The 23049-nt window shown below is 41.9% G+C and overlaps 1 protein-coding gene across 3 annotated transcripts in view; it reads right to left on the bottom strand.

Moving 5' to 3' along the window:
* Positions 1 to 1093: 1093 nt before the first annotated feature.
* nrg2b (neuregulin 2b) overlaps positions 1094 to 23049 on the bottom strand; it is a 68784-nt gene continuing 46828 nt past the window's right edge. The window contains exons 6-13 of one of the 3 annotated variants that reach the window (XM_044127427.1): positions 21833 to 21856; positions 21376 to 21399; positions 15020 to 15122; positions 13508 to 13637; positions 11607 to 11734; positions 9704 to 9919; positions 8216 to 8399; positions 1094 to 6024 (exon numbers count right to left, since the gene is read on the bottom strand). In XM_044127427.1, the coding sequence (XP_043983362.1) occupies positions 5545 to 6024; positions 8216 to 8399; positions 9704 to 9919; positions 11607 to 11734; positions 13508 to 13637; positions 15020 to 15122; positions 21376 to 21399; positions 21833 to 21856 (1289 nt within the window). In that variant the 3' untranslated portion in view covers positions 1094 to 5544. The remainder of the gene's footprint in view (positions 6025 to 8215; positions 8400 to 9703; positions 9920 to 11606; positions 11735 to 13507; positions 13638 to 15019; positions 15123 to 21375; positions 21400 to 21832; positions 21857 to 23049) is intronic. The other 2 variants (XM_044127428.1, XM_044127429.1) reach the window with 2 other exon arrangements.

The following is a 23049-nucleotide window of genomic DNA, read 5'->3' on the forward strand; positions in this document are numbered from 1 at the left end:
TCTCACTCCTTGTGAGATTTTCATCAGAAAACAAACTTCTTAGCCAAAAGAAAATCATCGTAAATCAAAACCCGACAGGCATAATTGCACTATATAAGATAACTCTTCTTGAACAGTTACCCATTATAGGCTTTCAAACAGTTCTGAAAATGTTCATTTCTAAGAAGAATACAAATAACGTAGACTTCAGTAACCAACATTTCATGAACCAAGAGTTCAGTTCAGATTAAGCTCAAGCTAAACACTGCCCTCTAGTGATGCAATTTGAAACTGGAACCCCATTCTTAACTTTTGATTTTTTCTCTCCCAGACTCAAGATCACATTTTGGCAACTTCTGCAAAGATGACAGGACGTTTTCAAAATTGTAGGAATAAAGTTTTATTTTCCATATGAAGGGGTGATTTTGGATTTTTCTTTTTTTTTTTCCTTTTTTTTTTTCTTTTTTACAAGTAGTATGTTTTTGATAAAACTTGCAAAAAAATTCCTAGCATATTCCAAGAATGATGGACATGAAGAGAAGGGGAATTTATTGCTGGATGTTTAAAATTGACATTTTTTTTTTACTTGTCTATTGTTAATATTCTTCTCTCTGTTTTTATTTTTTTTTAACTGAGTGGAAAAACAATTTGCTTGCTGCTTTTTCCATGCACCCAACTACCAGTACCACTAGGACATGCAGGGGAGGGGGGAGAGAAAAGGGTGGAGCTGGAAGTGAGGGAAAGGAGAGGGAATTTTAAGGTAAAAAAGACAAACTGCTTGACAAACAAACGTTGAAGGGCTGTCTCTCTCTCTCTGTGTGTGTGTATTAAAGTTTGAGTGTGTGTCAGTGTGTGTAAATGCGACAGGTGGGTGGGGAAGTGTGGGGTGAGGAGAAAGAGGATGGGGACGGGGGAGAGGAGTAGTTAAACATTTCGACTAGCTCTAGAAGCACACTATCCTCACTTGCTGATTTTCCACGTTGTAAAATCCCGGACTGATTACAGTAACAATAAGATAGAACTATAGGCGGAACGTTTTTTGTGGGGGGGGGAGGGAAAAATACCCAAATGATTCACCTCTACTGGGATTCCGAGCGGGATTTGTCACCTTGTTTTTTTTTTTGTCGGTTTTTTTTTTATTTTTTTAAAGATACTCTATATGTCTGATCCATGCATCGTCTGTGGAAGGAAAGAAAACGGAACCTAAACAGGGGAACGAGTTCTATGGGACACAGTGACGTTCATCCTCAAAAGAGTCTCCAAGGGGTGGAAGAGTTTTGGTCGGCCTAATGTGAGTGTGCTGCTCTGTGTGTTCCAGATGAGGGGTTTAAATTCCTCCGCTGGTTGCTTTCGGAAGGTCCTAAGAGGGTGAGAGGAAGACGTGACGGCGGGAAAACAACAGGCGACAACAACTCCTGTCAGGCGCCATGACGAAGCAAAAGTAGCTCAGGCGATCAAAAATGTTGGAATCACAACCGAGGACGTGTTAACCTGGATTATCACACACACCGCCACACAAGTGTGCTTTGTCGCCTCTTAATTCACGTCCAAGCTGTGCCACCCACTACCGTGACGAAAACACGCGGAAGTTTGGAAAAGAAAAGCCAAAAAACAGCAGGTGCATCTCAGTAAATTCAAACGTCATTCAAATCAATTCAAAAGTGGAACTCATATGGTCCGTCAGAAGCAGCGTTTCCTTCGACCAATGATTGCGCAATTTCACATTTTGAAAATAAATTTGCTCAACAGGCCTTTAAAAAAACAAAAACAAAAAAACTCTAGCTTTTTGATAAAATGCTTTGCAGCTCTGGGTATTTTTTTATTTTATTTGACGGAATCAAAGCTTGTTTATTTTTGGAAAACTGGCGTGACTCGATGGGAACGCTGTTCACGTCACACCAGTCATGAGATCGACAACTGGATGTTACCACTGGCGCAGAACACTAAGAAGAAAACAGGAAGTAGTGGCATGTTTTTAACGACTCACATGAACAAGCTTAGTCACGTTATTTTAATTGTGTTTCTCATTTCATGGAAACACAGCAATTACAAAATTGTGGGGTGTTTTTTTCCCCCAACATTAGCAGAAATATCGACAGAGTTCTGCGCACATTTATAGCTGAAACCAAGCTAGAGTGATGCAGTCCAACCATTTTGTTATTGTTGATTTTGATAACTAATGAAAAACCATATTTCTAGGAAAGTTTGAATATGTCATAAAACCAATTGAAAGAAAATCTGAAATATGGTAACATGGTGCAGTCGTACCATGGATGCTAAAGCAGGTGTTGGTACTACTGGAAGTTTGGGGGACGTGCCAAGTCCTGCCCGGAGCCGGATTTACAAGAATGTGCGCCCCTTGTGCTGGAGACAGTTTTGGTACCCTATCTGATAAGGAAATATTCAATTACTAATGCAAATTACAGTGAATCAATAGGTAGTCCTAAACACCAGCAGGCATGAACTGATGAATCATAGGTTTAATACGTCTTCTAGCCAACAACTCAATGTTGTTCCCAAACAAATCTGCTATTACTTCATAATGTTCAAATATAAAAATAATAAAACTTGGGCCTACGTGTTCTACATAAAGTAGAGTGTCTGCAAAACATGCATTCAGTAACAAAACAAAACTAAAAATCCCCAAAAATCTTGGGTGCCCCCAATTTTTATTTTTTTTTGGGGGGGGGGGCACCACCACCCCAAAAAAAGTTGGGAGCCCTGGGCTACTGCCCCTGTAAGCCCTTTCTAAAGTGTGGCGTGAGTCCTGCGGGAAAATGAATGAGAATGGAAGACATTCTGTACTGACTGGAATTGATAAAGAACAGCGGGCTCACATCAGCAGGAACGTCACTCTGGACCTTAATCAGAGTGGATTCTGAGCCTCTCTACTCTTCCTACAAACTCTGGGACATTGACTTGAAAGAGAAATGCAAAATGCACAGCACCTTTTGTGTTTTTATTGATGGTCGTTGCTGGCCAACTGTCAAGTCAGACGTTTACTGTGAAGGCCATAACATAGTGCTCCTGTTGCACATTGGTTTTATTGGCATATGACTACATGATGCCAACGCTCCTGCATCACTTTGCATGCGAGATACACAATTTGATCACTGGCTGCCATCAATGTCTTTGGATTTGCAAAAGATGGATGCTGAATGCTTTTATACACCATGTCTATAGAGATGTGCAACCGTTATGGAAACAAGACAAACTCCTCGAAACTGGAAGCTTGCCATACCTTCCTATTAACTGGCCCACTAATTACTAAGAGGAATAACTTCTAGGTGGGTATTTGATCCTTAAATATGGAAAAAAATAATAACACAAAGAGATGGTAATGTCAAGGTAGTAGCTTGCTCTGCTCTGTAAACTCCACACCCTTGATTCCAATTAAAACAGCATTCAGAGCGGGATCAAAACAGGTTATTCGGAGATTAGCATGGACTTAACATTTCACAGCGGACAGGGAGCTGAACATGTTTATATTTTAAATATTTTCAAATTGTTTTCTGTGATATTCTAATTTTGGAAACCAACATCTTGGGCCCTCGTTAGCTGTAAGCTAACCTAGCCATTACCTTCCTGCACATTTCGCCTCGATTAAGATCTGGCTTCGTAGCACAGCTCTGTACGAAGCAAACACAGAACAAGGAGCCTATTCTTACCAGGCTAGCATTAAGCTACAATCACCAAAATTCAGTTCAGGCATGGACTCTTGACATTTTAAATGTTACGCAGTCGCTAACGTAAAACAACAGGCAGACTAGACGCACAAAATCAACGTCATCGTTCACATTCTTTTCGCCGATTGGCCCAGTAGAAATTCTACCGGAGGTAAACCTTGTAAACGGGAGAACGGTCCGCAGCGAGATTTTAACGGAGCGGAGAAGCACAAGAAGGCAATGAACAGGCTACTAAATGCTTGAAATGCGTCATTTTGTGTGTAATGGCTCTTCTTAATATATGAGTTCCACTTTTTGAATTGAACTAGCGAACCATTTTGATGAAATTGTAATTTTCTGAACTGCACTTGTAGCAGTAAGGAGCTGGGATGACGTCTTCCTCTCGGTGCGGGGGTGGCGTGAGGCAGAATTCCTAGCAAGGCCCCGGATGTGCCCTCAGCACAACGGCATTCTCCAACTTCACCTCCAACATTTTTGGACAAAACATCTACACGTGCTCACTTACATACATACATACATATATCCATACATACAACTTTTTGAATATTAATAATAATTTTAAAAATATCTATGAATTTCCAAACCCGTTCCAAACTTCAGCGCCCCCTTTTTTCCCCCTTTCTTTCTGTTAACTCGACGGAAGTGAGTGCGGGTGGGCGGTGGTATGGATCTGGCCGCGTGGACTGATCTGAGACTGGGATGACGGGGACGGTGGAGGGGTTGGGGGAAGCTCTGTCTGCTGCGAGTCGTTCGGCTGTGATGCGATGGGGAAAGTCCTGAGACACAGTGCGGCTCTAAGCTGCTGGCATAGGAAACGGGCGAGGGAAGGGCAGGCAGTCCACGGGAGGCCAGAGTCAGGCTGGATATTACAACTGGACTGGTCGGGTTCAGTTCGGGTCGAGCGGCTCCCTGGCTCGCGCGAGGGAGGTGCTTACAGTGCAGTGGAGCTTCTGGCAGCGTGGCGACCGGCGGACGTGTCAGGTGAGGGGCCGCAAATTAGGCTTTATGAAAATCTCTCTCTCTCTCTCTCACTCACACGCACACACACACACACACACCCACGCACTAATGTAATGACAGAACCCTGAACATCTACACGGATATCTGAGGTCGCCGATCCTCTACATACAACACCTGACCGCACCTTCTTTCCGACAGAAACTACGACAGGATGAGTGACAGGCAGCAGACACGGACGCCGCTAATGACAGATGCGTGTTCATCAGAGGAATCCACCCTACACGTCCGGCTGGACCATCGCGCGGGGCGAACTCATGTAAACAGACACCTTGTACACAGAAGGAATCGATATTGCATGATGACATAATCAGATCACAGTTCAAAAAGAGGAAGATCCCAAATCAGAGCGAAACACAATAAATAATAATAATAATAATTAATTAATAATAATAAAAAACCCAAACCAAAGCAATAGGAAGGAAGAGGGTTGGTCTCTATAAAAATGAGGAGTCTTTATAAGAAAAGCTACAAAAACTCAACGGGACCTCCGACTTCAGCATACAGCAAAAGGCACCACAATATTATTCTATTTATCTAACTTGTGAAAAAATTGGCACGTAATTCTCCTTTTTTCATCTCTCATAATGCTGTAAATCAAAAAACCTTACATATAAATATCCCCCCGTTATAAAAAAAGTCTTTGCTGTTAGCTAGTAGACAATTTTTGCTGAAATGAAAATAAATATTTCATTTGTTTAGAATATCTGTCTGTTATACAAAATAAAAATATTTCTCCTAGGTGCAGGTCTCTAGTCCACTGGTTCTGTGCAGGAGGGAGGAGAGGAGGTGTGTGAGGTGGCGGGGGTCGTGGCGGGACGGGACGGGGGCCTTACGGGTGGGTGTCGGGGGAGGTCCAGTCTTAAAGGGGCATGTTGTCGGCTTTGGAGCGCTGTGACTGGGAGCTGCGGCTCTGCCCGTTGCTGCGCGCGCTCGGCCGACTCAGCCCGCGGTGAGTCCGTGTGTCCGCGCCGGACGACGAGCGGTACCCCGAGCCGGTCAGCGGCTGGTCCATGTTCATGTTCTGCATACTGAGGAAAGGCGTGCTCTCCCCGTCAGCGTCCTCGTCCTCCTCCTCCTCATCCTCCTCCTCCTCCGACTGACTGAAGCTCTGCGAACTGTAGTCCCGAAAGCCCGCCGAGCGCTGGGACGTGTGTCCGTTGAGGCGGTTGCGCCGCGGCCGGCGCCGGCTCCGGATGGGCTCCCGGGAGGAGGCGTACTCTTGCGTCGTCTCGTAGGCTTCGTCGTCCGGGAGGTGGTAGGGGCTGGACGGTAGACTTCCTGTGCTCTCTGTCAGGTAGGGCCGCCGGGGTCGTCTGGGCTGCCTGTATAAACTTCCGTCCTGATGCGAAACAAGGGGAAGGAGTCAGTGAAATCTGAGAACGAAACTAGCTAGCCGGAGGAACAAAGCAGGTTCATACATTTGACTTTTGCAGCCAAGCAAAAAAGATGAGCATGGCAAATAACGTTTCAGTAAATGAATTTAACTTATATTTTACAATAATGATTGAGAAATAGTTTGGATTATAACATAAAAAATTAGAATTACAAAATTATGATTAGACAATTTTTTTTAGTCAGTATTTTTATTTTGGCATATTTTCCCTCCCCTCATCTTTCCTCCAACTGTCTGAGGCCCTTAGCGCCCTCTGGTGGCCCATCACTTTGAAATAGACCGGCGGTTTTCAAAGTGTGAGGCGCGCCTCCCCTGGGGGGCGCCAGAGCACGAGGCGCAAAAAATAAACCGAGCTATCTGCTTGCTGTCTACTGATGTGAGAGAAACGTCTTTTACGCACACGATCAACTCTGTGGATTTAGGAAAAAGTTGGTACTGTGGGGTGCGGCGTGTGTAGCGGGGATCAGTGGAAATGTTTCCCCCCTTAGAGGATGTTTTGGCCAGTGATGTCAGTGACGTTACTGACATCAACCACTTTTTTCTGTAACGAATAATATAACGCGTTGCTATTTCAAATACAATAGTCAGATTACAGTTACTTATCAAAATCATTTTTGCGTTACTATCTTCTTTTGTTATTTAATCGTATTTCCTCTACTCGTCTTGTCGTGACCGACGTCTCTATGCGACAGAAATGTAAACAATGGAGGGAGATGCGCATTTTGTTGGTGGAAAAACTGGAACTATTTTCAGTTTCTGTCGCCAAGTCCGATTATTATAAACGGCTTTGGGCTTCATCTTTTAAAAGTTAAAGTTGCAAATTTAATGAGCGGCGGGTTGCGCCTTTTTGGGCTCGTTTTTGAACGTGAAGTTGCTCATTTGGGGTTGGAAATAAGCAGAGACTCATAATAAATCCCAGAATTTGTCCATCATTAAGGTAGTTTTAGTCAGTCTCTCCCTGTTCATCATTTCCTGGATGATCCGTCCCGCTGAGTCTTTGTTAATGTCAAGTTAATATATTACCTCTGAATGACGTCGAGCTTCGCGTTGCGCTCCAGAAAACTGCAAATATCGAGACTAATTTAAACAGCGCAATAAACGTGAAAACAGCCACGAATGAACGTGTCCGTAGTTGGCAATAGTTATAATGGCAAGTGCTGACTAGCATCGTTATAATTATTAATATTACGATAAGTGTCGCAGCCATCTGAGCTGTGGAGCTGCAGGAGGAGCTCTGTGCGCTGCGACATCAAACTCAGGGGCGTAACGCAGAATCTGGAGGCTGAAGAGGGCCTTTAAAATCCTTCTTAGAGTTTTCCAGACAACAGTGGACCACACAAATTACTCATGTTTTTTATTTTTGTACAATCTCCTCTTCAGTTCAACCTTATCAGTGGAGACACATTGTTGATGTTACCATTATAAAATAACTTACAATTAAGTATTGGCAAAGATCAATGTGATTTTCACAGGAGGCAGAGCGTTGTTGTTAGCAGCTGCTGAAAGTAACTAAAAAGTTACTTAATCCTGCAGTTAGTTACTACTTGACTTGGAAAGTAACTTAGTTACTTTCCAAGTCAAGTAGTCAGTAATATAACTAAGTTACTTTTTCAAGGAGTAATCAGTAGTCCGATTAAAGTTACTTTTTCAAAGTAACTATGCCATCACTGGTTTTGGCCAGAGCGGGGTTGAAGGTGGAGTTTTTAGAACTCCACCCCTCCGCCCTTCTTCGGGGCGCAGCAGGCATTAAGCTCCTTGAAGGGGGGCTCACCCTTTCATACTTTGAAAACCCCTGAAATAGACTATTCTAGCCGATCACCGATCTTTGAAAAGCTCATACCAATTTTTTCGCCTGCAAAGTTGCTAAATACAGCGACAAAGTTGCTGAGTTGGCAACAGGGAGGAGACTGTTGCTAGCCGCATACACATGCGTACATGACCTGGTGGTCGTTTCTGTCAGTCGGAAACAGAAGTCAAAACCACCGTTTTTGGATTTTATTGTAAAGAATTTTGAAAGTCCTACATCCTTGTCTTCCACTTCACAGTAATGTACGTGAAGAGGTCTCTTGTTCCCCTTCTTGTTCCCCTGCTACCGCCTAATGACATCGCTAAGCGTACGTCATGTCTGCCTACGTACTTCGGGGCATCTTAGCAGCGGTTGGTCGTCGTCTCTGTGGTAAGCCGCGGCAGCAGGGGGCAGGGAGAGGGCGTGGCTTGTGTTGGGCGAGGTGATCTGGAAGATGGGCACCTGGGGCGGCAGAGGCGGGTAGTGGAACTCCACAGGGGACAGCCGCGCCGGCGTGGTCAGCGCCGACACGTATCTGGATGGGAAAAAAAAAATAAAGACGAAAAGTAAGCAGAGCAGTAACCGAAGCAGCAGAAAACACAAATCTGACTCTCAAATCAAGCTCTTTTATTATATTTGGTCCCACATGAGCAAGTGATTTAACGCAGACGTTTCCTATGACTGTAATAAATTAGTTTTATCCTCCAGTTGTTGCTACATTTGTGTAACTTTGAATTCAGGTGCGAGCTGGGTTAACTTTTACCGTGTTGTGTGTTTCTACTAAAGGAGTTTGAGAACAAGAAAACAGAAAGCTGGATGGAAACATGGCTGAGGCGTCAGGCGCTGGGTGTTTTCACACCTGATAGTGCCGTAGACTCGGTTCCATTGGGGGTCAAAGGTGGAACATTTGTTACATGTTCAGCTGCTGAGTTTCACTTTCACACTGCACTGCGTCAAATGATACAAACCAATTGAAAAATCTGTTCACCGCCTCGCCTGTGGTGGCGCTGCACCACAAACTACTGAAAGAAACGACACAAAAACCTCTGAAGAAGACGCTGAGCACAACTTCCTTCTCTACAAAATGTAAACAAAACTGGAGTGTAAACAACCACGAGTCATTTCTCCTGCTAGCGCTATCCCTAGCGCTTTTGTTTTGATTGTATTTACCCACAATGCCCAGCGCAACAGTCCGCTTCCTGCCTTTGGAGCGGTCTCTGGTCTGTTCAGCATTCACACCACGCTGGAATTCACTTAACTGAACCGAGAAGGCGGTATTTAAGCGGAGCAGAGTTTGATCTGGACTGTCTAGCAAACCAGAGTTTTGTTAAAGCGAACTAAACACGGCTGGCGTAAATGCAACCATTGTCTCAGTGATTCCCTTCTACTTGGTCATTCAGAAAAACATGTAGTTGGGGCGTGCTGTGGTGGTGTAAGGGATAGCGCAACCCACACTTGGAGGCCTTTAGTCCTCGACGTGACCGTCGCGGGTTCGATTCCCGGACCCAGCTGACATTTGCCGCATGTCTTCCCCCCTCTCCTTTCCCCTTTCCTGTCAGCCTACTGTCATATAAGGGACACTAGAGCCCACAAAAAGACCCTCTGGAGGGAAAAAAAAAAAAGAAAAACATGTAGTTGAACAATTCAAGTTCACATGTTAAATCAGACGAGATCGCCAACGGACCTCTGATACTAAAAGAAAACCTTTACTGCATCTATGTTTGATTATATAGACAAAATTATGTCAATGTCGGCTCTTGCTTACATCACACTTATCGATGCAGTTTTAAAGATGACAGATGCGTAATGATTTAGCATCCTGAACCCGTTGTTCTTTACCTGTCACTGTGAGGCGAGTCTCTTAGAGAGTCGTAAGAGTCCCCGTACTGCATCCCCATTCCTGACACGTCTGTGTAGCCGTAGTTGGCGGCCCGCCTCGCCATGCATGCTGGGCTGCTGCACTTACTGGTTCCCACGGAGCTGGAGAGCCCACCCGACTGGCAGTCTGAGTTTACGCTCTCTGTCCGCTCCATGCTCCACGTCTGCTCCTCGTGTCTGCAGGTTAGCGTCGGGCGTGAAAGGTTAAAGCAGCGTAAGCAACGCTGAGCTGTTGTAAGTCTAAAGCACAAAATCTCTGGAGACAGGTTAGGGCCATAACATAAAATCAATCAGTCAAGTTTATTTATGCAGCACATTTTAACTAGAAGGCAGTTCAAAGTGCTTCGCATCATAAAAAACACTAAAATACGATGTCATCAACAACTGAAACGTTACATTTTGCAAAGTGCCGTTGTTACCTCACTGTTGGTGTCAAAACGTTGGTCAGGGTTTCGTTTATTACGGTTCAAAAGCCACTGTTGGGTTTTTAGAGTACACTTAAAGGAACTCGGTGGTTCGCCTGTTTTCCAGTTTTCCGGATGTTCCAAATTTGTAGTGCACAGAAGCTGCAAGCTGCTTCTCCATGTTTGGTCCTCCTGCTCTAGCTAACTTGAAAATAAATGGTTGAAAACTGACAGAAATGAGAGCTAAAGCTGAAAGCTAACTTCTGATCTAGAGCTCCGAAATGAAAATAAATAAATAAATGAATTAAAAAAAATAAAGTTAGAGGGAGTGAAGCTAATAAAATAAATAAATAAATATATTGTCATATTCAGTAGATCGGAGTATCAATGAAAAGTTGTCCATGTGGATCCAGTCGCAACAAGATAAAGACAATGGATGGATTCACTAAGTGTATTTCTTATGTTAAATATTTCTAGTAATTCTTGGAAGCCTTAATCACTGTTAATTAATCGCTGTTAATTAATCGTAATTTTCTGCTTACAGTTAGTGAAAACACGACATTTAATATTAGAGAATCTGACTATTTTTAATACCGAAACGTCTTCTTTAGGAAAAGTACAGCTGTAAACTGTGCGTGCGTTGTGAGGATCGAACGGGGGGATCGAGACAAGAGTGACAAGTGTTTATCTGCTGGTTAGGTTTAGCTATTTTACTGTGTACAATAGAGCCACAGCAGACAACATTAGCTTGTAGAGCTAAAGCGCTACAAGCTAATGTTGTCTGCTGTGGTTAACTTAATGGTTAACTGCCAGGCTTACAAACCACAGTCTGTTTGCAGATGTCCTACTTTCTGTAAAATCAGAAACATTAAACTTACAAATAAATACACTTTGAAAGTGTAAAAAAGCATATAGAGGTAAAAAACATAAAATTGAACGTTGTTAAAGAAATATTTACTGTATATTTCGCCACCTACTTAAAATAATGGCCTGTTTCAGTTTTTGCCAAAAGATGATATAGACTAAAGGAAACATAAAAATAAAAAATCCCTTTTGGCAAAATAATTGCATAGTACAATATTAAAGTCCATATACAAAAAGTTTAATACTAAAATACTACACGGAATGACATTTTCATTCAAGCTAAAATCAAATTTTGCTTTGCTTCTTTTGGTTTTTAAAGAATGTTTTTTCTTGGTTTACGGAGTTCAAGATAAAAAGCTCTTTTCATCATTTTGGCACTGATCTTGCTGCATAAAAAATAAAAACTTTTAATACGCCACAGTTTATTTATTATAGAAGCACAAAACTTTTATTGCTTTGGTTGATTTTGCTGCATCAGTGCTAGTGCCTTTACCAGCACACTTGGCTGCTCGGCCGCTTATTGTGTCCAGGTTCCAACGCGCGAGTGTGTGTGTGTGTGTGTGTGTGTGTGTTTGTGTGTGTGTGTTTTGGTCTACCTGGAACCATGTGAGGCAGTGGTGGAGTGATGGGAGCGGGTTGACATTCGACTGCCTGCATAGTTCCCAGCACCCTCAGCTCCATGGCTGATCACACACTCCGTCGTCGGGACGCTCTTTGGGATGTACTGCATAATCAAACATGAAAAACAATGACTTCCTGCATCTCCTGCCTCCCTTCTTCTAAAGCGCAAGAAACACACACGGCGACGCGGCGGACGATTACCACACGCAAATAACACAAATGTAAATCCGACAGCAGTTACAAGGAGATGCTTCGGCGTTTTATCGGCTTCCGTCTCTGCTGACTCGGGGCCTTTCCGTCTCCATGGGAGCGGCAGGTGTTTTTTTCTGCTCTCTCCTTAACATCTATCAAGCATGTGGCACTAAATTTCCCCCGCGTTGTCAGCGGATCAGAGTTTCATTAACACAAACAACCTCTTGGAGGCAGAGCCGCGCTTAGGGCTAAAAGAACTTTAATTGTTGTGTTAAATTTTAAGTCCCAAAGTGAAACGGACTCCATCAGCAGCCGAGGCTAGCTGCGCAGCTAGCCTCCTTTGTCCTGGCTTTAGTATTCATGAATTTCCCGGGGTATTTCTTATAGACGCTAAAATTGTAATTAAAGGGCGGTAAAATTTAATTAAACACAATGATATATCTGCTCTTATTTGAGCGGTTGCTGTAGGCCTCGCTGAAGATTGGACACCCTGTAAAAGCTCAAAACAAGAGGTAAAATAATGGCTATTTTTAACGCGACACTACATTCATGTCTTTGTGTGCCGGTGCAGCAGCGTCAGGAGGAACCTCGCTCTGGATTTTGTAAAATAGAGGGAGGAAAATACATCTTCACGCCACACTTTTCAGATTTTTTGTAATAAAACTTCTTTTTTTTTTTCTTTTTCAAAACAACGAATCCCTTTCTGCGCACTTCAAAAATGATGCCTCGCTTCAAGCTGATCCGTCGCATAAAATCCCAAAGCATTTCACTGGTGTTAGTGGGTGTAACGTGAAAAACGTAAAAAGATAAAGGGGTCGAATACTGATGGCGTACACTGTAAAAACACAAAATATTGACATGTAATTCTAGTACAAATAACTTAGTACACCTAAATAATACAAAACTGACTTACAAGTAACTTTTCAGCAAGACACAGAAGCTTGTCTAAAGTCAATTATTCCTTAATATTAATGAAAAAGTACCAGTTTTACTGCCAGATAACTTTATTTACAACAAGGCATTATTCTCATATTATAAATCAAATAATCTGCCACTGAAACTTGTACTTTCCCATCAATATAATAATTGACTTAAAACAAGTTCCTATTTCGCTGTAAAGTTAAATGTGTCTTATTTTTAGTGTACTAAGGTGTTTGCAGTAGAAACTGGACCAGAAATCCGCGGTGAGATTTCTTGTCGTGGTCATCAGCGTTACGTTTTCGGGTCGTTTCCTGGTTTTTGGACCGGGTCCGTTGCTGATGAATTTCTGCCCGACCACCTGCAGATTGCGGCCGCTCGTTTCCACTCTTCGGCTCCGTCCTCCACGACGTTCCAACGGCGTCTTTCTGCCGCAAGTGACAAAAGAATCCCCCCCAGCTGCTGCCGCCGCCAAATCACACGGCGAGGAACGTTATTCTGTAATTATGAAACCATTTCTTCCAGAGTGGCTATTTCCTCTTCATCTCGCCCCCTCCTGACAGACTCTTCCCCTCTTTGATGCTCCTAACACTCCATCATGCTGCTTGACCTGTTGCCAGATAACCTAATTAGTTTTGAGATTTTCCACCGGGTGATTTTTCTTCCTGTCTTTTGTATCCTGTGTCTCGCTTGTGGCGACCTGATGGGTATTTCTTTCATTTTTCTTTTTTTTGTTGTTGTTGTACTTCCCGCTGTGTGGACTCACATCGAGCATGGGGATCTCCTCCGGACCGAGCCCAGGGTGGTTGGGACCGTTAGCCAGCACCCGGTTTGGCTGCTCCACGAACTGATTCTGGTTTTGATGTAGGTGACGCTGCATCTGATTCCTCTGCTTCCTGGAGAACAGTAATGTGTAAACATGACAGAAAGCATTAAACTCTTTACTCCCCCCCCCCGACGTCCTGCTCTGTTTTCAAGAATCGTTTTTATTGCTCTCTGCTTTCTTTCTGTCACGTCTTGCGAGGAAATAATAATGTTTTTTCCAAGCAAAGCTGTCGTGCTAGAGTATTGTTTTCATCTAAAAATGAAACGTGCTCTTGTATTTTTGCTGCACGTTACTGGTAAAATGCTGCAAACGTCATTGTTAGCTAATGCTGCACACAGAAAAGACCTATGCTTACGATGCTTGTAACTGACTGGAGAACGCATCCAGAAACCGATTCAGCAAACCGGATAGCAAGCAAGAACAGCAGAAGTGGCAGCTTTATTTAAAAAAAGACGTACAGTGTAGAAACTTTTACGGATAATTTTCCAAGTTCTAGAGAAAGTTGGTGAGTGGGGCTTTGCTGAGTGGTTTAAGAAGTCAGTATCTTACCTACAAGTGATAAGAACTTGGTTTCTAAGCTATTGTTGTAGATAGAAACCGAAATGGAGAAGTCAATTTCTGCCAAGAAACACCTCAGAATTTGTCGGATTGATTTCAGAAAATCAATCCGACAAACTTGGATTGATTTAAAAACTTGGAAGCTCACAAAATTTCCCAAAGTTGAACAGTTTCAATTTTTCAAACTCAAAGGTTTCAGCGTTTTTTTCTCAGCTTTTTCTAGCAATTTTTCTTTTGACTTTTCAAACTCAGACATTTCCTTGTTTGTTCTAAAAATTGTCTGAGATTAACGTCAAAATAAAAATAAAAAACAAATATTTCTAGTATATTTAAAATTTTGGGAGCTCAGCAATTTCCCTTTTTTTTTTTTTCCAACTTGAAAATTTCTGAGAATAACCTTAAAATCTCACAGATTTTTTTTGGTGGAAATGTACTTTTTATTCTATCTACAACGGCCATAATGAAGCTTGATTGAAGTCAATAGAGCCGTAGGATGATGAAAAAGTGCTCGTTTCATTCACAGATTATTTCCCGTACAATTTGGGAAAAATGTCTTGTTTTAAAATGAAATAATCCACCAGTGGAACTAGAACTTTTTCCATCAATATAAAAGGATAATTAGCTTAAAACAAGCTCCCATATCCTGCTGAAAAGCTACTTATAAAGTTAGTTTTCCTTCCTTCAGGTGTACTCAGATATTTGCATCAATAATACTTGGTAATGTTTAGAGTTTTTGCAGTGTGGCCATGTTTCTCCTTTCTCTCCCAGCGCATCGGGAACAGAAGCAGCAGCTGATCACTGCTGCTACCTCATACGGGGTTAACAGGAGGGTTTACAAAGTCCTTCCCGTGTACGGAGAGAGAGAGAGCGCTCATCCTTCCTTCAAACACATACTTGGTTTTGCAGTAGGCCACCACACACACGATGCCGACCACTAACAAGGCCACGCAGATGCCTGTGATCGTCAGCACCCGCCTCTGGTAGACCTCCTCTGCCTCTGTGGATGAAAGCACACACACACACACACACACACACACATAGCGAATGAGCGCTACTCCATTTGTGGTAACTACAGAAGCAGGTTTCCTCACTGTTATTCCTCTCTACATCACATCCCCCTTCCCCCTGAGCTGTCTGAACGACTCCTGCCGCTTCGTATTGCATGTCTGACATGTCGAACGGTGCCGGCTGCGGCGACCGGCCTCCACAAACACACACAGCGACTCCCACACGTCTGAGCTACGCGACGCCGGCGGGGCGTCCTGCCATGACCGCGGGGATGTGATGACACACGTGATGCGGGAACCGGCGTCTGACTACATGCCTGGATGGATGGGATGAACAGGACACAAATCATCCAGGTGAGAAAAAAATTAAAAATAAAAATAACAAATGATACAAATTTGGAGTAAAAAGACAAAACACGGTTTGTTAGCGCCACAGCAGCCAGGGTCTGGACTCTGATTCGCCGTAGATGAATTTCACTGCGAAAACGCAAAACATCACCAAGGATGTTTGGTCTGGCTTCTAGTGCAGACATCTTGACACACTTTCAAACACGATAAAGCTAACTTACAAACAGCTTTTCAGCCAGATACCTGCACTTATTTAAGTCAAAGATTCCTTAATATTGATGAATAAGTTCTAGTTCCACTGGTAGATTATTTCACATATAATAATACATTTTTCTCATGTTAGGAGGGAAATAATCTGCCAGTGAAATTTGAACTTATTCATCAATATTAAGGGAATCACTAACTTAAAACAGGCTCCTTTATAAAGATGAGAAGTTATTTTTGTCTTATTTGAAGTGTACAATAATATTAGCACTAGAAATTAGACCAAAACTACTTGGTGATATTTTGTATTTTTGCAGCGTTGACGTTCATAATGTTGTAGGAGCAGAATATGTTTTGGTTATTAATTTCACTAAACAGGCAATGATGTGGAACAAATCTGATAATTTCCTGAAGAACTAATAAATAAACACTGTGTGTGGGTTGTTGCTTTTTTTAATGTTAACTAAGTCTTAACAAAGATGGGATATTTTTACTTTTTGGTTCCATTAACTCTTCCCCGCCACCACAGTCCTATGAGACCTGCATAATTAATCAGTTAATTACATGATAAACTAAAATGAGCTCGACAATTTCCATGAGGATTAACATTTCTTGAAGGGCAATTTTGTTCACAGAGGCTTCATAATCCATTTTAGTTACGGTTTCAATTAGGTGTGGTTTTTATTTCAGTTTTATTTATTTATTTAGGTTATATAGAACGTCCTCCAGTTCCAGTGAGAAGTGTTCTGTACAGAATTAATGTTTATTAGTCGTTGAGAGGGCAAACTTGCATAATTACGTAGTTAAAAATGGTCTTAAAATGACATTTTTTATTTTACTGAAATATTATGAAATGATTTCTATGACAATTTATCTCTAATTTTGTTATTGTGACAGGCCTGGTTGTGTCCATTGTGGCTCTAGGAAGATATGAGTCACTTAAATGCAGCAGGCAGAGTGAAGAAACTTGTGTTTTGGACAGATAATGCTTCCTGTTTATTTTTACTTCAGTTTTGCCACATTTGTAAGAAAAATGCTTTTGTGGCGAGCATGTGGCTTGTGCTCCTAAACAACAACAAACAAAAAAACTTGTCAAATATTGTTTGCAAAAGCAGCTCATTCTGCTATTTAGTTTTGGTTGCCACAAGTTGCAGGATCTCATCTCAATCTCTCTCTGCATTAGCATACATAAATATACATTTAAATATATATATTTAATTTTTTATGCTAAGTTTGTATAGAAAAAATTAACAAATATCTATATCTGTCTATCTAGATCTATATCTATCTATATAGATAGATATAGATAGATATAACTTTTATGTTAAGTTTATGCACACAGACTGTATGCAAAAAGTAAAAAAACCCCATAAAAAACATTATAACACTAATACATTTCTTTGGCTGTGCAAACTGGTTTATTCGTTTTAAACGTTTGCTGTTTTTGGCACAAATGTGTCTGAAAGCCTTAAAATAAATGGTTGCTATGGCGACGTTCTGACCAGAAAATTGTTGTGTTTGTTGCAGTTGTTCAACAATAAGCTGTGGATGTATATTTTGAGAGAAGGCATCGCTTAGCATCCTACTCATATTGATTTTGTTAAGATTAACGTTCTAGTCCAGTTAGCTCCGCCCACTCAATCTGAGCCTCTAAATTAATGATACAATGAAATAAAACGTAGACAATAAAATAACTGCATATGATTTGTGTAAATAAAGACATTTAAATTTAAATGTATACTTTAATTAATCATTTATGCCTTTGTTTATATTTATACTAATCCATTTTACCTTTAAAGGGGCACTATTATGTATTTTCCAGACATATGGTGCTGTTTTATAGCACAATCAAGTAACTATGTTCACTTCAATTGTTATTAAAATGATATCAAACATGACTAAAAAAACTTGACTTCATAATTTAACACCTTGAAATTAAGCCTCTGTCTCTTTAAGAAGCTCCTGCTCTTTCTGAAACTCCGCCTCCAGGAAGTCATCACAACATGGCTCCTCTATTAACCCTTTAGCAATGTTTTTACCAGCATTTAACTGAGAACTAGCTCCTATAATGAGCTCAGCAGGCGCTCAGTTCCACCAGGTGTTTGCTAATTGCTGCTGGCTAGTCTGAAGGAGCTGAGTGGAGGGAGTTAACAGGGGAGAGCTGCTCTGTGAGGCAGAAGCTTGGAAATTTGTGTAATGTAGCTCTGAGGAGGAGCTTTGTCCTCGAAGGCGGGGCTAGATCCACCCAATCGTTTTGCACAGCTGAATGGTTGCCATGGGGATTAAATGAAAGAATCACAGGAACACTCCATGTCTGTTTTTGATGAGGGAATAACATCACAACATGCTGTTACACTCAAAAAACTTTACATAACACCACCCCTTTAAGCAGGCTCAATGAATTGTGGCCCTTCTGGACTCCCATATTTTCCAATCGAGTTATTGGTGAGTTTTTTTAAAACGACTATGTCATAAAAAGCTGCAGATATAAGAGCTGGATTCACGTTAAGGCTTTTTTATTTGGCTTCACCATGGGTGTCAATACGTACAATAAACACTGTGTGCGATTTTGGAAGGAAGGAAGTTTGTGACGACGTTGAAGGCGAGTCTGGCTGCTACTCTGGCGTAACGCTCTGTGTCTGAACAGCAAGCTCAACGACACAATGACGGAGAGAGCGACAAGCAGAGGATATGATGAGGGGAGGAGGGAGAGACTGGAAGCAAAGATCAAATCAAAGTGAGGATGAAGGATGAGGAGAAGAAGAAGAAAACAGGATGGGGAAAGAGGAGGAGGAGGCGTCAGGAGAGAAACTAATTCCCAGGAAGCAGATAGTGACCTGACTTTGTCCTCTTTTCAGTTAACTGGATTATAGAGGTCCGTCATGTTAGTTCTGGTTAGATTACAATCCCTTGATGATCGCAGTTTTTTTAAAACACAGCTGCTAATATTTCATTTATATGGTGGAAAACTTAGGAAGTTGTTATCTATCGTTTGATGATTCAAGAAAAAAAACTTATTGGCCAAAAATTTCTCATGTTTTGTGAATTTTATCCCATCACATTCTGCAAAAACAAAAACAAAAAAAAAATAAAATAAATAAGTAAAGGCTCTGGAAAGGAGGGAAGTGGGGTCAAGTGAGAGAGTTTCTAAACAGGGCCTGATCAAGGGTGTGTGTGGGTGTGTGTGTGTGGGTGTGTGTGTGTGTGTGTGTGTGTGTGTGTGTGTGTGTGTGCGTCTCGCAGGTTTACTGGAGCAGAAACCTCGAGCGGCCCAACAGCAGTTGTGACTTACGAGAGGCGAGCTCTCGATTTTGACAGAGAGTTAATCAAGGGCATAGTAATAAGGTCAGCCTATATGTCGCCAAGCTGTTTGCCTGCTTCTGGCAAAGTTCAGAGAAAATACTCACAGCTTGGCGTCCTACGGCAGGCTGTTGAGGCCAAAACTGCCAAAGCCCAGAGGATGAGGCAGGCTCTGAAACTTCCTTTCATTGTTTTTTTTTTTTTTGTTTTGGGCAAATGCTTCAACGTCAGCAAAAACTTTGATCCGGGTGTTACGTTCACCTCCGTCGCAAAAATATTCACACCCAGCGGACATTTTCACATGTCATTTTCATTTTCACCTTTCATTGTTTTTTTTGCTTTTTTTTTTTTGCTGTTTTTTTGTTTTGTTTTTGTTTTTTGTGAGAAAGACCAGCGCAAATGACATTATTGTGAAATGTCATTCATCTTACAAACAAAAGTCTGAACTGTTTGCCTGCATTCAGCCCCCTTTTACTCTGATATCCCCAAATAAAACTGAGGGAGATTACTGTAATGACTTTCAGAACCTGATGTGCGTAGGGTGATTTGTTAGAGAGCGTCAGGAAACAAACAGCATCTCTAAGACCAAGCTGACAGGTTGTGGAAAAATTAAAGCAGCATCAGGATATAAAACAACATCCACATTTCTGAAAATCTATTTTTAGCAATTCACTTCATTTAAAATTCATATACAGTTTAGCGTGGCAGTCTGTGGCTATTAAGCTGTAACTACTATGGAACAACCTCATATTATTAGTGTTTTTTTTTTTTTTTTGATTTCACAGTTTTTCACCCTGTTTTGGATTCTGCTGCAGAGATTTTTGTCCCCACACAGCAGTAGCCATGAAGGACGAGCTAGACTGATTCCAGGAGCATAACCTACAGAAAAAAAACGGCTAACAACGGAGAAAAACTAGCACTGGACATCACACAGCTGCATAAGCCTCTCATATGGAGCTACGTTAGGGCCGTAAAGTTTGATACAAAAACATTTGAAACTGAAGAAACAAAATAGAAACTGAAAAAAATCAAAACTTCTTTTCAGATTGAACTTTTTTTTTTTCCTTAATGAAGATTATGCCACTAATTTAGTTCCATACTCTCCGACGCTGTAAAACACTTGAGACTGGTGTAGAGAACAACGTCTCTCAGCTTTCAGCCAGAGGTCAAATAAAACTGCTTTAGATCAAAGCATGTTCACGTGACAGACGTCAGAACCTGGTTCCAAATGAGAATGAAGACATGAAAACTGATGCTCCAATCAATTTGCCGGACTAATTTTGAGCTACTTTGTGAAAAAGGAACGTGCAAAATCTTCAGTTTCCAGGTCATCCTCCTACCACTTCCTGTTGTCTTCTTTTTTGTTTTCAACAGTAGTAACATCTGGCTGTCAGTCACGTGTCATGCGAAAAAAAAAAAAGAAAAAAAGCTTCCATTGCAGTTTTATGAAAGTGCACAAATTTTCATACGGCTGGAAAACAACCTCATCCTAGCGCCAAAGTTTGCGTTGAAAAAGGAAGAGGTTGTTTTGTTTTTTTAAAAATGTACATAAAGCAAATTTATTTTCGCAATTTCAAGTTGCACAACTTAAAGGTCAATGGAAACGCAGCTAACGGCGCCCTCAGGAAATTTTCAAAGGGGTGGCCAGATCTGGACAGTGAAATCTTTAGTGTGGCATTGATGGAAAAAAAAGAAGCAAAAATGATATACCTACATATGTTAATCGTGAGTAGTTTTATTATTTTTTTTACATTTATTTAATGGATTCTACGTTTACGTCTTTGTTGAAGAAGATGACAGTTTTTGCCTTTCTACAGCCTGGAGAAGATTCTCTGGGGTGGCCAACATGTTTCAAGATGGGGCCATGGGCCCCTCACCCCCTTTCTGGGGACGCCACTGTTGCCTCAGTCACATACAATTGTTTTTGTGACTGTTGCACAAAAAAACAATTGTTTTTGTTATGCAAACTAAACAATGAAAGGTGGCATATTTTTCCTTTTCCTGTCATAATTACACTGCACCTTGCTGATTTATGACATTACATCCAAATAAAAACCTATGGAAGCTTGTTGCTGAAGCATGACAAAATGTAACAAAGTCCAAAGGGTGTGAACACTTTGTTCTCCTGTCAGTAACGCGTCTCCTTGTGTAAAGCGGCGGCCTTCCCAGAGTTGTCAGGTTAAAACGGGCAGAATGGACGCAAGGAAAGGAGGTTAGGTTTCTTCTTCTAATCAGGTTAGTGGGCAGAGGAGAAAAAAAAAGAGGGACAGGTTGAGAGAGAGAGACCCAGCTGTTGGTTCAGGAAAGAAGATGGTTACAGTAATGTGAGACTGTGAGAGGAACTCGGCAAGCCATTTAAAGCACAATAAAATGAAGAATAATGTTCCATACCCATAAATCCATTTTTGAAAAGATCTGCCAGCACAGAAAGTTGTTGCGGTAAAAGAAAAAAAAAAGAAAAACAAAAAAAAAGAAAGAGACACATGGTCAGCTGTGCAGTCCACTTTGGAGGCAGATACATTAAACAAATTATAATTTCCACATCAGCCGTTTGGACCGACGTATGTACCGCATTAGTAACGGACAGATAAAGCAGCTGGTTGACCCTGGGAAGTGACAGGGGAGTGGGGGAAAAAAAGAAGAAGAAAGAAAGAAAGAAAGAAAAAAGGCAAACAGAAAATGAGAAGCAAAAGGGAGGAAAATGAACCAGAAGCTGAAGGAAAGAGAAACCAGCAGCAGGCGGGGAGAGGGCATGCAGACGCACGGAAAGACTGGAAAAAAATCAAATCAAATAAAAACAAACAAACAAAAAAAAAACCACAACGAGACAAGAAGCCACGTCACTTACTGCTATAGTTAATAGACCTCATTTCTGGAGCGAACGACATCGGACAGAAATACAAAACAAATGAAGAATCAAAAACAAACGTGAAAACACAGACGGAAAGGAAGAACAAGAAAACAAAAGATAAAAGAAGCAGTGAGTTATTCTCCAACATAAAAAACCCCAACAAAAAACAGACACACAAACACAAACGCTACAGTTGATGAGGCTGACACAGCAAATGGGGGGTGAGTGCTGCGACTCGTTTGACTAATGGCAGTCGTGTGCCTCCGTATCGACCGCAGCATACCTCTCTTTGTCCCGCTACTGCTGCTTACAGCTGTTTACAACCCTGCGCATAATTTACAGGGAAAAATCATCCCAGAGTTCCCAATTTTCCTGTTTTACTGGGAGGGAGGAAGAGCTCAGCCGGTCTAACGGCTGGACCTGAACTGAGAGTGAATCTTCTCCAACACAGAGTTAAAAAACATTTTAAAAAAGAAAAGAAGAGTCACACAGACAGGTTTTAAGATGCAGACACGGCGTGCTGACTGGGCGTGAGGTAAACGTCCGCTTGATTCTGACATCTTCTGACGTGAAGCCAGGATCGAACTCTCCTGAGTGTTAGAGAGATTTTCACAACAGCAGACCAGGAGCATGGAGCTTCTGGAAACACCAGGTCTCATTCCTGGGATTGCTTGGACGGCAGCGTGAGGACAACACGAAACCCAGAATCAAGCTAGAGCGTGAGCTCCTGGTGTGAGTTTGGCCCGCTCTGAATGCGTCTCACTGGAAGCTGTCCCTGCAATCGCAGGAAAAGCAACACAGCACACCCCATTTGCATCGATGTTATTTAAAGGAGTAGTCCAACATTTTGGGGGAATCCACGTGTCGTCTTGTTCTTTGCCGAGAGTCCCGACGAGTTTGAATGGAACCGAAACAGAGAGTTTCTGCAACTCAGTTTTCGTTGGTTGAACGATGACTGTGTGTCACGCTCAGCTCCTGTCCCGTCTCCAAAGTACGAGTGTCGCTCATTTTGAAGTATATTGGGATGTGGAGTGTGCAGTTCACACTGCGGCCTTAGCGCTGTCGATCAACCTTGTGTACACGCTGCTCAACGTGCCAACTTACCGTTGCAGGAGAACTGTTTGTCAGTGGCTATGCTAACTAGCCCTAGCATTCATGGCAACCTCCGATTTGCAGAGAGGAAGCATTGAAGGCGATTGGCAGCGCTAAGACCC

Source organism: Gambusia affinis, linkage group LG09 (genome assembly GCF_019740435.1).
Source record: "Gambusia affinis linkage group LG09, SWU_Gaff_1.0, whole genome shotgun sequence".
Taxonomy (NCBI): domain Eukaryota; kingdom Metazoa; phylum Chordata; class Actinopteri; order Cyprinodontiformes; family Poeciliidae; genus Gambusia; species Gambusia affinis.